This window comes from Meriones unguiculatus, chromosome 4 (assembly GCF_030254825.1).
Source record: "Meriones unguiculatus strain TT.TT164.6M chromosome 4, Bangor_MerUng_6.1, whole genome shotgun sequence".
Classification (NCBI taxonomy): Eukaryota; Metazoa; Chordata; class Mammalia; order Rodentia; family Muridae; genus Meriones; species Meriones unguiculatus.
The window spans coordinates 93508313-93525062 of NC_083352.1; the positions used below are offsets into that span (position 1 = coordinate 93508313).

At 50.4% G+C, this 16750-nt stretch overlaps 1 protein-coding gene across 2 annotated transcripts in view; it reads right to left on the reverse strand.

The window, feature by feature from the left end:
* Positions 1-5986: 5986 nt before the first annotated feature.
* The window catches only part of Ksr2 (kinase suppressor of ras 2), a 346736-nt gene continuing 335972 nt past the window's right edge, over positions 5987-16750 (reverse strand). For both annotated transcript variants that reach the window (XM_021642767.2, XM_021642759.2), the window contains exon 20: positions 5987-15316. In XM_021642767.2, coding sequence (XP_021498442.1) covers positions 15310-15316 — 7 coding nt within the window. In that variant the 3' untranslated portion in view covers positions 5987-15309. The remainder of the gene's footprint in view (positions 15317-16750) is intronic.

The window sequence follows — 16750 nt, forward strand, 5'->3', positions numbered from 1 at the left end:
CAGCTCCACACACAACCCCCTCAGCCTGACCCCGAGTTAGGACTTTGTGCCATGCCGCCTGCGTGGTTCTGCATAGTAGACAGCATCAGCCCCTTGTCTGGACCAGAACAGCTGAGGCTCGGGGACAGGAGGCCGGTTCTAGAGAACACACAGCCACGTAACAAACCACGACCTGCCACTAGCTGCGTTGTGTCAGGTTTCTGATGCCTTCCCTCCCGACCCACCCATGCCCGCCCTGGCTGGTCGAAGGGTGCCAGGGTGGAGCCACCGCTGGAGATATGACAGAAAGCACGCTGGGTACGGAGTCCGGAGACCCCTGCCGAGCTTGCTGTGTGACCTCTAGCAGGCTCCTCTACCTCTCTGGGCTTCCCGGCAGCTACCCATGGGCGCTTTGTAACTGGGGCTGAGGAAGGGTTTAGGAGAATGGAAAAGTGATCCCTGCTCTCCCCCGAGACCTCCCCCGAGACCTTCCCCGAGTTCTCCACTACCTTTTTTTTTCCTCAGTGCTGGGAGTGGGCCCCAGGTGGTAGGAGGGCACAGGTTCTGCAAATACACAGACCTCTGCTTTGGAGAACACTGCCTCCCTGCCCAAGCTGTGAGAGCATGAAGAGAACCATGCCCAGCACCTGACTCTGGTTAATGGTTTTTGTTGAACATCTACTGGCGGTGGGGGGGGGGGGGCGGATTTAAGGGAAGATGGAATAGTGGTGCCTACCTGATGGAGACAGAAATGGAGGTGCAATCCTTTTGAAATTATTATTAGTCTATGTTAATGGCACAGGTCTAATTACTTGTGCCACTTGATGAAATGAGGCAGCTAAGAGTGTTTGTGTCCTTATTTGATTAAAGAACCTACTAAGTGCTTACTGTGTTTCGGCATTCTCCCAAGCGTTGGGGCTGTAGCAGCTGACAGGCCTGCCTGTGTCCTTTTGGCTGACTGAATAATTACTGTCTCATCATCCTCAGGCAAGACTGGTTTTCCCCATGTGTGGTTGAATAACACACCCGTCTGCTGTGGTCTACCCCCTCCGGAGCTCCAAAGTGAAGTGTGGGATTCTAGAATGTTCTTAGGACTAATCCTCAGGGCAGCTTATGGGCTCATTTTGGTCCGATTGGCGGGCACCCTGGCTGGTAGCTCATACCCCTGGCTCAGGCCCAGCCTCCACGTGGGGCTGGGGAAGATGAGCCGTGACTCAGCCTGCCTGGCTTGTCAGGTGGAGACAAGAAGGGACAAGGCAGCTGGCTGGGCTGTCGGCCATGAGGCCTCCTGAGCCAGGTCCCAAGGCAGGTGATGGGATACAGGCTGTGACCTCAAGATGACAGAGCTCTGAGCTCAGATGGCTGATGGTGGGAGGGCATTCTAGCAAACTAGAATATTCTAGTAAGAATAACGAGGCAGGCTGCCTTGTAAGGGGATTTATCCATCGCATTCCAGAAACTGGGAGAGATTCCAAAAGAGTGGACCTTTGCCCTCTTCTGGGGCTGATCTTAGACGTCATCACCTGACGTCTTCGGAATTAACACCCTCACTGGGCAGGTGCTCCCTCACCCCTCCCCAGCTCTTCCCCCTCAGCCCAGCCCTAAGGCTAGAGCTGTTTTTTTTTTTCTTCACATCACCCTAGGCCTAGCACATAGTAGGTGCTCAGCAAATATCGCCTATTACGAACAGACTGCTTGAAACCTTTGCTTCGGTGATTCTTTTAGCTTGGAGCAAGTGTGGCACAGGTGGGCAGCGCCTTCACAGTGGTTCTCTCTCCCTTTTCCTCTCTCTCCTTCCATCCCTCCCCTCCCTTTCCACTCTCTCTTCCTCTTCTCCCTTCTCCTCCTCCCCCTCCCTCCCTCCTTCCTCTCTCTCTGTCTCCCTTTCTCTCTATCTCTCCCTCTCCCCCCCTCCGTGTGTGTGTGTGTGTGTGTGTGTGTATGTGTGTGTACATGCTCCTGTAGGTCCCCCTGGAGATAAAGCTACAGGCTGCTGTGAGCTGCCTGACAGGGCCACAGGGAACTGAACCCCGGGAACTGAACCCAGGCCCTCTGGAAGAGCAGCAAGTGTTCTTGTTCATTGAACCATCTCTCCAGTCCACCATGGTTCTTTTGTTTTGTGAGGTTTTGAGTGTTTATTTTGAGACAAGGTCTCATGTAGCCCAGGATGTCCTCCAATTGGCTTTATGGCCAAGGGTGACCTTGAACTTCTGTTCCCCTCCCGAGTGCTGGGATTACAGTATGCATCACCTCATTGGCTTCAGGGTAGCACTTCTGACTAAGGTAATGGTCACAGGCATTAAAGACTGTCATGGCTACCACCCTGGCCCTGCATCCACGTAGGAGCTGCTGCTTACCAGCCACTTCTGCTTCCATGTTGGGAGGAGAAGCTCCTTGCTCCCAGCCCAGGATCCCGTTTCCTTGGTGTGCTGCGCAGGCAGAACCCGGATGCTCCCCTCCAAGGTTGGCTGTAGGGGCAGGAGCTGGGGCTCTAAGTTACCTGCCTGAATGCTCATCTGTTACTTTGTTGCTTTCTATCTGAGCCCCCTGCAGAGTGAGGTTGATTTGGTTCTGTGCAACCATCCACACACGCCAGAACCACCCCAAAGGGATAGAGCAGGTGATGTTAGTTAAGGAAGGCAGAGCCAGGTGAGCAGCACACCTGTGATGAAGACTCTCTGGAGGCTGAGTCAGAAGGGTGTAGCGTTCAAGGCCAGCCTGGTCTATATAAAGTTCCAAAAGGCTGGTGTGGATTACAGTGTGACAGAACCTACATGGAAAAAAACTTAAAAAGATAAGTAAGTTATGGCAACAAACGTTAACCCAATATCATAAAACATGCAAAATGCTTGCGTCAAAATGTACAAAATTTATGCAAAATTTGTGCAAAATGTGCAAAAATTATGGACAAGTTATTCTATTTATTTACTCTGTTATTTTGTCTTCCAGACAGAGCGCACTATGCAATCCAAGCTGGCATAAAACTCACAGAGACCCGCCTGCCTCTGCTTCCAGAGTGCTGGGATTCAAGGTGTTTGCCACCACATCTGGCATTACTTTATTTCTTTGATTAAAGTCTCACTTGGCCAGGGCTGGCTTCCAGCTCTATGCAGTCCTGACGGCATGTATGAAGTAATGCAGATCTAGAAGAGCTCATGACTGAGCGGGAGAGGCAGGCTGTCCTCCACACCACGGTCAGGTGGCCCTGAACCCACAGACCCCAGGATGGCACATGTACCATCATTTCTGATACTTTTACCTCTTCATCACAGCTCTAGCATGCTGCGCCAGGTGACCCGGGGGCATGCAGTGTCCTGCTGAGGTGCAGGCCTTCTCTTCTGGCCCGTGTGTGTCCTTATCTCAGCTTTTGAGCTGGCCCACAGCTTGCGGTTTAGGAGAAAGAATGCTGGGTGGACGCTAAAACAGGAGTCCTGTGTGACCCCATTCCGCCACCTCTCTGGGCTTTGGACAGTGCCATGACCATCAAAGGGCCTTCTGACCAAGACTCATGGGGCAGGGCTACATAGTCAGTGTGGGGGAATCCCCCACATTTTCCCACATTTGTTTCCCTGGGGTGGAACTCATTGTTGGCCTCCTGTGGGCTATAGGCTTGGGACTCAGAACTGGTTGGAACCAGAGTTCTGGTGGCCCAAACATGGCTTGGCCACAGTTCAAATGCCCTTGTACCTTGATACCCTCATTTGAGACTCGGGAACAGCCCTAGGCTGGTCCGAGGCAGTGCTGATCAGTAGAACCTGGTCCCAGGATAGCAAGTGACTATCTGGCTTCAGACAGCATGAATGGCTGGCACCCCACAGCCATTTAGTACCAGGTGGCCAGCTTCTTGCCTAGTGGATCTGTGAAGATGGTTTGCAGAAGTTTTCCTGTATCCTCAGCAAAAATGCTGACAGTGGCTGAGGACATTCCCAAGGCAAGGGCAGACAGAATCCATATAAAGGAGTGTTTCACAGGAAACTGTCTCACAGGCCTGGGAATGGTAGTTGGTGCTTTGTGCAGAATGGAAAAAATCTTTTTAATCCTCCCAGTATTGTGGGGACAGAGGCTGTGGAAAGTCTGGCCTGTGGGGTGGGGAATAGGGTTCCCTAAATTATATGTAGCTCTGATTCTACCTAGCATAGCTCAAAAGCAGTGGCTGGAGGACTGCAGCTTTGGGGATGGGTTGATGGCTTAGTGGACAAAGCTCTTGCCAGAGCTGGGTCCTCCCCACCCCTGCACCCATGTGAATACCCTGTGGGTGTTACTGTCTGCTTGCAATCCCAGCAAAAAAAAAAAAAACCCAAAAAAACAGAGATTCCCCAGACTGAGCTAGCTGACTACACTAGCTGAATGGGAGAGCCTCAGATTCAGTGAGAGACCCTGCCTCAAAAAAACAAGGTGAAGAAAGATTAAGAAAGGGATGTAGTATCAATATTGGCCTACACACACACACACACACACACACACACCACTGCAACCTTGCTGGGCTATTAGCCTAGTACCCAGGAGGCTAAGGTTAAGCATGGAGAATTTGGGGGCAGCCAGAGCCCACATAGCAAGATGTTTAAAAAAGAAATAAAACAAAAACATGATTGAAATCTTGACTCTTGGACCTGAGTTCAGATCCCAGCATGACCTTGGCACTAGCTGACCGATACTGCCAACAGTGTCATATTCAGGAGGCTGACCAAGGCTTGGCTCAGCTCTCAGCGGGGAGTGGAAATTCCAGGGAGCAGAAAGTCTGCAGTAGGGTGGGGAATGTGTCGCACTAGCAATGCAGACTCACACATGCAGCGTGTGTTTTTGGCCCTTACAGAAGCCTCAGAGCTTGGGAGAAAGATGGCAGCATTACAATGGTTACACCTAGTTCATGAAGGCCCAGAGAAGCCAAGCCAGCTACCCAAAGCCTTCCAGCTTGCAAGTTGTCTTAGAGGTGATTGGACCCCAGGCCTATCAGGGAACTCATGAACCTTGAGTGTGGGTGGGAGAGAAATCTCCCAGGCCAGCTGGTCAGAACAGAGGCTGGGTCTCACCTTTCTTTAGCCAGGGAAGGAGTGGTCCCACAGCTGCTTTTCTAGACTGTGGCTCTCCCTGTTGTCCCTTCATGGAGATCTTGTTTCACAGGAGTGCTTTAGAAGCCTCGTTGTGGGGCTGGGGAGCCTAATCAGTGGGTAAAGTACTTGGCCATTGGCATGAGGACCTGAGTTTGATCCCCAAGCAGAGTGGTGCACGCCTGTAATCTCAGAGCTGGGGAGGTGGAGTCAGGAGGATCCCTGGGGCTTGCTGGTCATTCAGACTAGCCAATTGGTGAGCTCCAGGTCAGGGATATACACGGTCTCAAAATCAAGATGGAGATGCCTAGGAGCAAAACCTGAGGTTGTTGTAAAACATCCCCCCACCCCAATAAACACACACAGGCATTTGCCCATACACAACTGCACACATCCATTTATCCATACCCATACACAGACAGACAGACAGACAGACAGACAGACACACACACACACACACACACACACACACACATCCTTCACATATCTGTGAGTGTGACCATGGGGGCTGCTGTGTCCATACCACAATCATCTTTCCAGGGCAGCACGCCTGTGGTCTCCCTGGGGGGACATCACCCGCCTGCACTGTGGTGGAGTTTGCAACCATGCTGGAAGAGGCTGGGTCGTCTGACCAGCACTGGCCAGTGTAGCACTGTTGGCTGCGGTTGGAGGCAATGGTCTGCATGTGGTTTTGTTCATTCTGGTCTGGCTCTCTTGTCCACGTGAACAAGAATGACCTTCAATTTGATCTGGAACCTGACCAGAAGCCGCAAAGGAGCCCAACCTAGACTCACAGCTCCAAGTGCATGAAGGTAAGTGTCCATTCATTGTTGCAAGTGGTGGAGTTTGGGGAACATTTTGTTACACAGCATCAAGGCAATTAGCAACCACTGTCCCCTCAGGCTTCCTTCCATACAACAGACAACGGCAGAATTCAGACCTGCAGTGACGGCAGTTGATGCAGTAATTCTCAAATTCTTTATTGGCATAAATAACTCAGACATTGGATTCTCACTAAACAGTGCACTAAACACAGGAAACACCAGGCTTGTGGCTCATAGGCTCACAGACTGTCCAACAGCCCAGGTTAGAAATACTTTATTGAGAAGTGTAGAAAACGTTATAAATGATCTATACAAATATACACAGTGGACCATCCACCCACCCATCTGCCCATCCATCCAGCTATCCATCCACTCATCCACCCACCCACCTTCCCATCCAATAATCTACCCATTCCTCTATCCTCTATCCAACCATCCACTCACCCATCCATCAGTCTATCTACCTACCCACTCACCCATTCATCTAGCCACTTACCAACCCACACATCCATCAGTCTAACCACTCATTCACACATCTTCCCATCCACACACCCATCCATTCATCCATCCATCCATCCATCCATCCATCCATCCATCCACCTACACACCCATCCATTCATTCTTCTACTTGTCCAAACTTCTGTCTATCTACCTACTCACACACCATCTACTCACCTATCCACATACTCACCAATACATCAGTCTACCCACATACTCATCCATCACCCTGTCCATGTATCCACACACCTACCCAACAACTTATCCATCCATCCCTTATCCATCCATCCATCCATCCATCCATCTATGTAGGTATCCATTCATTTATCCATCCATTCACCCATCCATCTATCCCACTTGCTTTCTTGGATGGCATCTAAATCAAATATTCTTTCCCAGCAACATGTTGGCAATGAGTGAGACAGACAGAGAACAAGACAGATCTAGAAAGGGAAAGGAAGATACAGTGGTCCAGAAGGAAAATGGAAAACCAAGGTCATACATCAGCTCAGTCTGCAACAGTCAGTACAGACAGACATGGAGAAAACAGTGGGCCTGAGGTCCGCAGAGGGCTGTACAAGAATTAGTCTTTATATCTATGTACATATATATAATATATATAGCATTTATAGGTATATATACTTTGTGTTTAGAAAAAGGCAACAGAATAATTTACAAAGAAAGCCTTTTTTACAATGAGGGATTTTCCTCCGGTTGGTGACTTGGGAGAGCTTTCCGCCTGTTGGGACATGTGACAGACCCCTAGAAAGATCACTTCGGGTCAGGGATGTAGGAACATGTCTGGAGTGGCATCCTGGGCTGCAGAGTCTGTCCTGCTGTGGCCAGGCTGCTTGCCTGTGGAGACAGACTTGTGTGCTCCGGGTGATGCTCTTCGCTTTGACCTCGGGGCTGTGGGACAGGAAGAAGGAGAGTTCCTGCTTCTACAAAGGCCTTGGTGATTAGGGAAGGGTCTTTCTGGAGGCTTCTCAGTTCCCTCTGGTAGATGCCAACACCCTGTATCTGGAAGCTATTCCTTAGGAGACCCAGCTGTCCCTGTTCACAGTCCCCAGGCCATCAACATCTACGTGGGTGGGAGATACCCACCGCCTCTCTATTTCAGCTACATGTGCCCAGGGATACCCTGAGAGATACACATTAGGGTGAGAGATTCAGTTGGGTGCTGAAATGCCAGAGACCTGGACATTATGGAACCACTGATGATTAACTGCAGCCATCTACATGGGACCAGCAACATATTAAGTGCTAAGGACTTCACAAAGCTAAGAAGGTCTAAAGTATGCTCCAGAAGAGCCAAGGATGCTGAGGACTTGTTGCTGATGTCACAGTCAGCCAGAGGAAGTGGCGGGAGAATTGTAAGGTGAATCAACTTGAAGCAGGGCTGTGAACCCCATTCATTTACACCCTCAACCCCAGGGAGTTCTATAGTTGGCCAAGGTGCTGTTTTCCATGTCTCAAGCCCGTACAGATACTTATGGGAATGGAAGAAACCCTACTCTACCAACAAAGCTCCTGCATTCTCTCCTACACTCTAGGCTTCAGTACAGATTCAGTCTGGGTCATTGTCAGCCTCTTTGATAACAAATCAACCTTTTGCCCATGACATTCATTATCTCTCTGGAGAATTATGTGAGTTGTGGAGGGTCTTTCCATCAATACATCTCCATGTTCCTGTGTGTCTTTGATGTCAATACTCCAGTGGCCATTTGGAGAGAGAGAGAACGTGGCAAGGCTACCTGTGGTGGGGCTTTCTAGTGTATCCATATGGGTCTGTGGGTCAGGTGACTGACACATCAGAGCACTGCCTTAAGAGGAGGCAGGTGAGCGTGGTGAAGAAACAAAATCAGACAAGATCAGGCTGTAAGGAGAAGGGCTTGTGACTGGCCTATGTACAGCAGAGACACCCATGGACATTCAATGTCCCACCTTGGGCAGGGTGGATATGGGGTGTTGGACCCTCAGGGGACAGAGTCCTGGTGACCCAGATTCCTCCCTTGGGGGTGTTGGTGGCCATGTGTGTCAAATTCCAAAGTGCTTTCCAAGAGCCAATCTCTTGCAATGCCCACCTCCCCCTCTGTCTCCTCCTCCAATTCTGGGCCACTGGATCTCCTGGATCTGACTAGAGGCACGATACAGAGAACTTTCCATCAGCTACACCCAGACCAGGAACAGAGCAGTCACATACTATCACACTGTTCAGTGGCTGTGTCTCCACCAGGGATAGGAGGATCAAGGGTTTGAGGCTATCCTGGGTAACAACAGAAACCCAAGAATTGACTGGGTCCAAGGTCAACAGCACCAAGTCTGACCTTCCTGGCCCCTCCTCTTCCTTCAGCTTCTCCTCTTTACCTAGACCACTGCCCACACCCCTGTGAGTCCCCTCCATCCACTCCCAGCCTTCTGTATATCACAAACATCTATTTCCATGATTAGCTATTTCCTGGGCATTGCCTATCACTGAATAGAATCACCTCTAGCATCCCTGGACCTAGCATTTCTCATATCCTGGCACCTGAAGTTGGTTATCAAGAGAAGTCAAGCCATTTTTAAAACATGAAGAAATAGCCAAGCTAGATTTTTCCTTCAAAATGGGAGAAAAGAAAAACTAAGCTTTGATTTGAATTATCAGACTTTCAAACCAAAGGACCCACAATGGATCACGTAGCCATAAACAATGTCTAAAAGCTCCATGGAGAGGGGCCCTGGTCTGAAGATCTAATTTAAGTATGTGGTGGCTATTTTTCAATCTTTCTCAACACATGGACAAGAGATGGAATGGGGTAGGAGACCAAGGAGATGGCCCATGTAAGGGTCCTATTGGTCACTAATCTGGTTATCAGTGGCATTTTAAGAGTTCAGAAGTAGAGCGAGTTTGGGATTCCCTAGGACCCCAGAGGTCATTGGGTAGAAACTTGAGCCTCCCATGTGGGGAAGAGACCAGTAAGTAGTTGGAGTCAGATTCCTTGCTCTCAACACTGTATGCCACACATCCTGACTTTACTGGCAAAGCTGCAGAACTCCTTCTTGTTTCCCAGCATGCCACCCATATATGCAGCTGTCTGTCCAGGTGTCCATCTTCAGGGCCTCACAGCCCAGGTGTTTTGTGGTGGGAAAGCCATCCAAGAGAATAATTTAGTATAGTATCAGCTACAGGGTTATCAGGAAAGAAACCTTTCCAGTTTGCCAAATTCCCTAATTGGAAAGAAGGAGAGCCCAAGTGATTGGGTCTCTGGGAAATTCTGAGACGTAAGTTCTAAGCCACCATTGCTTATCAGAGGAGATTTTATGGGAAAACCTACCTTCCTTTTTCAGCATGTATAAGTCACATTCAGGGTTTATGTGACAAATGCTCTGTGACTGTAGTTGGAAGCTATGCTGAAATTGATTAGAAATGTCTGTCAAGGTTAGAGGAAGGGGCAACAGGGGAAGGAACATTACCCATTCATTCTCCTTGGTCTAGATCTTCATTCTTATAGATTTTTTTATACACAGATATTTCTAGATCCTTATCCCAGTGACCTTATTTGTGCTTCTACACTGCCCACTCTCATCACCCATGTGCTGAACTCTATGACTATGGAAACTCGAGGAGGGACATGTCTGTCCTAAGTAGGATTGAGAAGTGGCCCAGGGATTCTGGGAAATCTGTCTCTAGGAGACCCAGAGTTTGCCACAAAGGAACCAAGATGAGATATGTACACACAGGAGAGTTACTAAAAAAAGTGCTAAGCTTTGAGTAGTGTCCCAGGGTCACAGAATGGGCCCTGATCTGAAACAGGGTCATGCAGATGTGTTCCTTCACATGAGGTTGCGCTCAAGTAAAGGGATGTGATTGCCAACTGGACAAAATTAAGAAACGCTTCTCAAGGGATCAGTGAAGTTCCTCTGGGTGTCTGTGATGAAGTTTCTGGAAGCCATTTGATACCTCTGACCTAACTCAAGTGCCTGGACGGATTCACAATGTGATGCTCAAAGGCCGTAGCTGGAGAAAGTAGTCCAATGGGTAGCAGCAATAAGACATCTTACCCTGTCCCCTTCCTGTATTGCTCTCTTTGCTTGCTGTTTGCCATGAAGAAACTCCCTCTCCTCACCCTCATTCTACCATGATGAACACTTGCCTCAAGACAGGCCCGGGAACACAGAGTCAGGAAGCTATGGACTGAGCCCCCTGTACCGTGAGCCAAAAAATATGTAGTTCCTCTGTTAAGCTGTTTCCATCAGGCATTTGGTTACAATCACAAGGGGGGGACCCTAATACACAGCACTCCGATTCAACAGGATTGGGTCCTCATTAAATGAGCCTCAGAAAAACAGAGATGCAAAGAGATCAGTGTGGCTGGTAGAGAGCAAGGTGAAGATCATCGGGGCTTACTTCTGTAAGCCAAGGAATGTAGGTCATGAGGACACTTTGTTTTCGGACTTCAGATCTGGAAGATGGTGAGAACATAAATCTTCACTGGGGAAAACCTCTCTGCATGTGGGAATTTCTAAGGAGGACAGCACAGGGGCAGGGGAGGCTTGGCTTTACCAGGATGATCACTCTTAGAATAAAACCAGTCCCCAGGAGGGTGGGTGGATGGAATGAAGATTGGCAGGGCATAGGGACAGGAAGGGACTGTATGGGGACTCAAGCTTGGGGCTAGTGGGTGGGAGCAAAAAGCTAGAGTTGGGAGGCTTGCAGGTATTGAAAACCCACAGGGTCTTGGTGCAGGACTGAATAAAGACTTCCCAGAACACTGATATTGAATCTTTCCCCAACATCAGTTGAAGTCCCCAATGTCACACTCACAGAAAGAATCTTTGGAGAGGTCAGGAGAGTGGGGCCCTAAGCAAGGAGAAGTGCAGCATTGTTAGTGGTCTTAGAAGATGACACCAGAGACAAGAGATTGCAAGAAGATCTGAGAAAAATGAGCAGATCTGTCGCTTAAGCCAGCCTGTGTCTGTGCTGATGTCCCTGGCTGACCAAGGCAGCCTGGAAATCTAGCTAGCCTTGCATCCTGTCCTGGGATTTGACTCTGGGGTGTGATACTGTGATCTAGTTCACACTTGAGTTAGAAAAAAAGAAAAGAATGGAAAAGAATACCCCCCCCAAAAAAAGCCAATAACAACAAAACAAAAACCCTTAATGTTTTAAGTCAGTTTATAATTTTGTATTGGGTCATATCCACAGTTGTCCTGGGGCACACAGTAGCCTCAGGACTTGACTCACAGTCCTAGCAGGCACAGCACCCATCCAGGGTCAGGGAGCCATCTGTCCCCTGTCAGCCTTTGCACTTCCTGTGGACTGTTTCCTGCAGCAGAACCCCCCCCCCCCCCAGTCCCTTCTAATCTGGTTGGTTTATCCATCAGGAAGATAGCCCACTACATCGTAGGCCAGCCAACTGGCCGCAAACCAAGCCATATTATATTTTGACTCTATAGGATCTCCTTGCAAACAATATTGTCATTGTTGGGGCCAATATGGGACCTATGGAAAATTTGAATTGCATCCTCGGTTACAAAGGCTGTAAAACCCACTTTTCAGGCTGTAGCTTGATCCCCTGCCCCAGGTTGAGCATATGGCACTTGCTTGTCTGTGCGCCTTCGCTGACCACATACAACTGTGACAAGGGGTATGGGAGATTAGGGAGCTCTGGCTTTGTGCATGTTTGTACTCCATGCAGTGTGTGAACATGGAGTGTGAGGTGCCAAGAATCCTGAACTTACAAAAAGTATTTTTTTTTTTTTTATGACAACATCTCATGTCGTCCAGGTTGGTCCCAAACTCACTATATAGTTAAGGATGACCTTGAACTTCTGGTCCTCCTGCCTCTACCTCTTTCACATGTGGGAACTCAGGCATGCATCATCATACATGTTTTATGTGATCCTTGAGGATGAAACTCAAGGCTTTGTGTGTGTCAGGCAAGTGTTCTACCCACCTCCTGCCCTAGGCATCCTAAATGCAGCTACCTACCTAGTAACACCAAATCTAGGATTTCCAGTGGCCAAGAGTTCAAGACTGCTACAGAGAAGAAGAGGCCTGAGACCATGGCAAGCTTGCCCCCCTCCCCGCTTTGATTAGTAAGAGGAATAAAAAAACATAAAATAATCCAAGGGGCCACTTGGAGTTTCTTGTTTAGCTCAGGGGGTGGGGACAAAGGAGATGTCCCCACACAAGACTAGAAGGGACTTCCCCCCCCCTCAGAAGCCTGTGTCTCTTGGGATTTGCTATGTGGGGTAGGGATAGAAGCCTTTTGGTGTTAGTGGAGTGGGTGGCTGGCATGATGGAACAAGGGGCACCGGACAGACAGAGCTGCTGGATGGGCCAGCAGTTGGGAGGGGAAATGAATCTTACTATACGGTTCTCTCTCTTCCCTTTGTCTCTGCACAGGGCGAAGGAATACACCTTCCCCTAGATGCTTCCTCAAGGAAGAGATTGGATTTCTTCATCCCTGGATTCAAATGTCTGCACATGAAGGGCCTGGTAGATGAAGGTAGAGGGGGAAGTTAGGGAGGGATGGAGCCTGGAGCCCAGGCACAGGTCTCGGTGGGAGTGGAGGTCGGGAGGGAGGCAGGAAGAGTGAAGACAGGTGACACTTGACGAAGACCTAGACCCAAGAGACCCCGATCCTGTAAGTGGAAGAGTGGCATAGGAGCCGGCAAGGCTGAGATTCTCCCTGTGTCCTCCAAGTCCTTAATCACAAACAGATCCACAGGAATCCTGTGTTCTCGAGTTTGTTATCCTCCTGCCTCAGCCTCCAGAGTGCCAGGATTACAGGCAGATTGCCACCACACTCCCTTTTTAAAGTCTATGCATCCTTGACAGATCGCAGACCTGAGATTCAGAGCAGGACAGAACCCTGGGAGACAGGTGACTGCTCACTCCTTACTGAAGAGACACCTTTTCCTGGCTTCCTTGGGGCACCCAGGACTATGGAGAACTGTCCCTCTCCAGTCCCCACTGGGCCATTTAGCTACGAACAGGAGAAGCAGATGAGGGGGTTCCAGTTCCTGGGGACAATTCAGGTTGCCAGTGGCTCAGGCCTACCCAGCCCTATCCTTTCCTACTTACTTCTTCCTTGATACCAAGGCATGTGACAAAGACTGGGTCCATGGGCCAAAGAGGTCCCAATGAGATGAGAGGGAAAGGAGGGTCTACGAGGTGCTTAGTCGGTTGCTGGGGCACGTCTCAGCCCAGCCCTGGCCACAGGGATGGGTTCAGAGGGGGGCATGTTAGATGGGTATAGAACTGCAGTGATACTGGAGCCCTGGGGCATGGGCAAATGTCTGTAAGCTGTCTCCAAGGGACACAGATGCTGAGTCATGGAGACTGGTGTCACCAGGAGAGGGACGTTCACACAGGAGTAACTCAAGTGGGGCCGTGGGGACCTGGGGCCCTTAGTATAGACAGCAGGAGCTTTACAAAGGGACTCGAGAAGGTCCTACAAAGACTTGAGGGTGTCGTAGGGTAAGTCTCCCTGGGGGTGTGATTACTGTCAATTGACCTTCCTGACTTGGAAGCATGTTTGACCCCAAGGTGTGTATCTAGTAGGGCCACCCAAGAAGGGTACAATTGTGCACGTTTGGCTGGATTTCGCTGCCTGGCTACCTCTGCTAGTTCTCTGCTAGGGGACAGCTTTCCCTCTCATGTCACGTCTGATAGCTGGGGACATGGACCAGTGACATCGGGTTGGGGCTCTCCATTCCATTCACTCTGTACCACCGATTCTTGGCATCCATCAAGCAGGATACTGTGGCAGGGGATGGGGTGCAGCCCACCACAGACCAGAACAGCCTCCATCTCAGGTGGCTTGTGAAGAAAGGCATGGGAGATGGGGGGGGGGGGGCTGAGTGGGCACAGTAGGTGAGGGACACAGGGACACAGAGTCCTGAGTGGGGAAACCACTGAGAGGATTCAGCACCAGGTGAGGGCAGAGACCAGGGACCTCTCCATAGGCATTTCCTCCCGCCTCCCTGACAAGGAACACAGCAGGTGAGAGACAGGGAGACTGCTGTAAACAGTTGTGTGCACACCCACAGAACCCAACCTGCATATCCAGGACCCGTATTCTTCACCATTATAACCAACTCCAGCACTGTCAGCATCACAGAGGGAAGGTACCAGAACACTCCCACCACAGCCCCAGATCTCAGGACTCAGACTTCAGGGGAGCCACAGTGATGGTGAGCTACAGAGGGCCTCCAGGTGTCATACCAGCTAAGAAGCTATGGTGTCCTCCAATTGCCCAGGGTGGGCAACGAGGTGAGTCAGAGCGATGTTCTTACAAAACAGGATGAAGGTGAAGCCGAGGGACTGGTCCCCACAGAGGCTCTGTGCTAAAAAGACACTCAGGACTGCCTGCTGTCCTTCAGAGCTATACACCAAGGGCCACTGGCAGCTTCCAGCTTGGAACAGGCCCTCTAAAAACAGATGTGTGCAAGCTTAGCCTGCCCCCTCCCCACCCTGACCTTGCCCTGGGAGTCTTGACAGAGCGGAGTAGGTGTGTTGTTTCTGGTTCCATCCGAGGCCTGCATTCTGGGATAGCACAGCTGGGACACTCCACAGCTGGGCAGGCTTGTCCAGGCGGAAGGGAAGCAGGTGGCCCTGTGGACACGTAGACGCACGCATGTACGCTGGCGAGGTGGGTGAGTCTGCCCGCGGGGCCGCGCACCTGGGTCTCCACAGCCCGAAGGTGTGTTCAGTCCGCAGCTCTCCAGCCGTGCGCTGGACCCTCCCTGGTTCAGTTTGATCCTAGCTCAGTGGTCCCTGATCCTGCCTGAGTAAAGGGGTGTACGTCCAAGGTGTGGGAAGCCTCCGCGGTGTCATCACAGGTCTCCCAGGCTGAGCTGTTTTGGGACCCCCTGGTGGTGAGCCTGGGCCTCCTGCGATGGCAGGAGGCAAAGCAGGGAGGAAGAGGCGGTTTGGGGGCGAGGCAGCTTATGCTGGCCCGTGTCCATGGTCACAGCCTGGAAGGGGGAGAGAAGAAAGGGTAGAGAAGAGGGATATGGGTCCCATCGTGCCATCTTTTGTGGGCAAACACCTTCTTAGAGGGTGGCTTTGAGTGGGCTCCTGCCCTGCCAAGCAGAAGGGACTTCTACTGACAAAGGTCTTACTGTGTGCTAGACTCTGAACTGAGTGTGGCCTGTCCCTGATCTCATTTAAGCCTGTGAAGATGTTTATCTATGGGCATTTTGTAAGCTTTTTTACAAATGGAAATTGGGGCTCAGGGAAGTTATGTGGTTTGCCCAACGGTGCACAGCTTAGAAGCATCAGGGTCAGGATTTGAACCCAGAACTCCCTCACTACAGTAGGTAGCCCCGTGTGTAGGTTGGGAGAAGTCTGACACACTGCTGAAGACAGAGACTCACTGGCTGAGACCAGACCTGTGTCACAGGCTTTGACAGTGACAACAGGAGCTGACCTGTACAATCACAGATGTCCCTCTTAGAATCAGATCTGACTCCCCACAGGAGTTTGATACTAATGATAAGACGAATGAAAAATTCCACAGGATTTCCAGTATCATGGGACACAGGACCACAACCATCCTCTGTTTCTTCTTTGGTTTATGTCCAGAGAAGAAGCTAGAAAACTAGGCTTCCTTCCTCCTCAGCCCTCAGTGAGTTTAAGCCCTTCTCTTCAGATGAATGCTTTTGCGCATGGGCCATTGGGTGCCGGCTCAAAGGACGTTTGAGTTTTATAGCACCAGATACTCTGAGGCCCTGCTGGAACTCCCAAGCCGGTTCTCCCCCTGCTCCAGGCTCTCTTAGAAGCCAGAGTGGAGCCTGTCTGAGCTGCCTCCTGCCTGTTTCTTGCATGATTAGTCAAAGTGCCACCAGGCTGCCAGTCCAAGGCTCTTAACTTCCTCCTGGCACACAGTGGTTGCCAGGGCAGAGTGAACATTGGTTATTTGAGGCTCACTGTGCCCAGTGCCAAGCACATGACCTCACTGGGCCCTCACAGCGCCCCTGCTATGGGCTCTGCTGCCCTCAAGGTTCAGAGCATGAAATCGTAGTTCAGAGAAGCCAGTGGATACGCTCCAGCCACAGGGCTATCAAAGGCTGAGAGGAAAACCCAACCTGTGTCCCTCTGACAGCGGACTCTGTGTTCTTTCTAATCATCCAGGGAAAGGGCAAGCCCCTGGGACTCCCACAGAGTGTTCATATGTATGAAGGTGTGTGTACAACTGAGTCTCTCTCTCTCTCTCTGTGTGTGTGTGTGTGTATGTGTGTAGTACTGTATTTAAGTTCACCTGAGTGTGTATACCTGAGTCTGTGTGAGCTCACTTGGGAGTACCTAGAAGGAAAGTAGGAAATGGGGTCTCCTAAGCAGCCTCCCTCTCACCTTTAAGAGAGATCTGTTAAGGAGGCAGGCCTAGGGAGGGGATCCCAGGGTAAAAT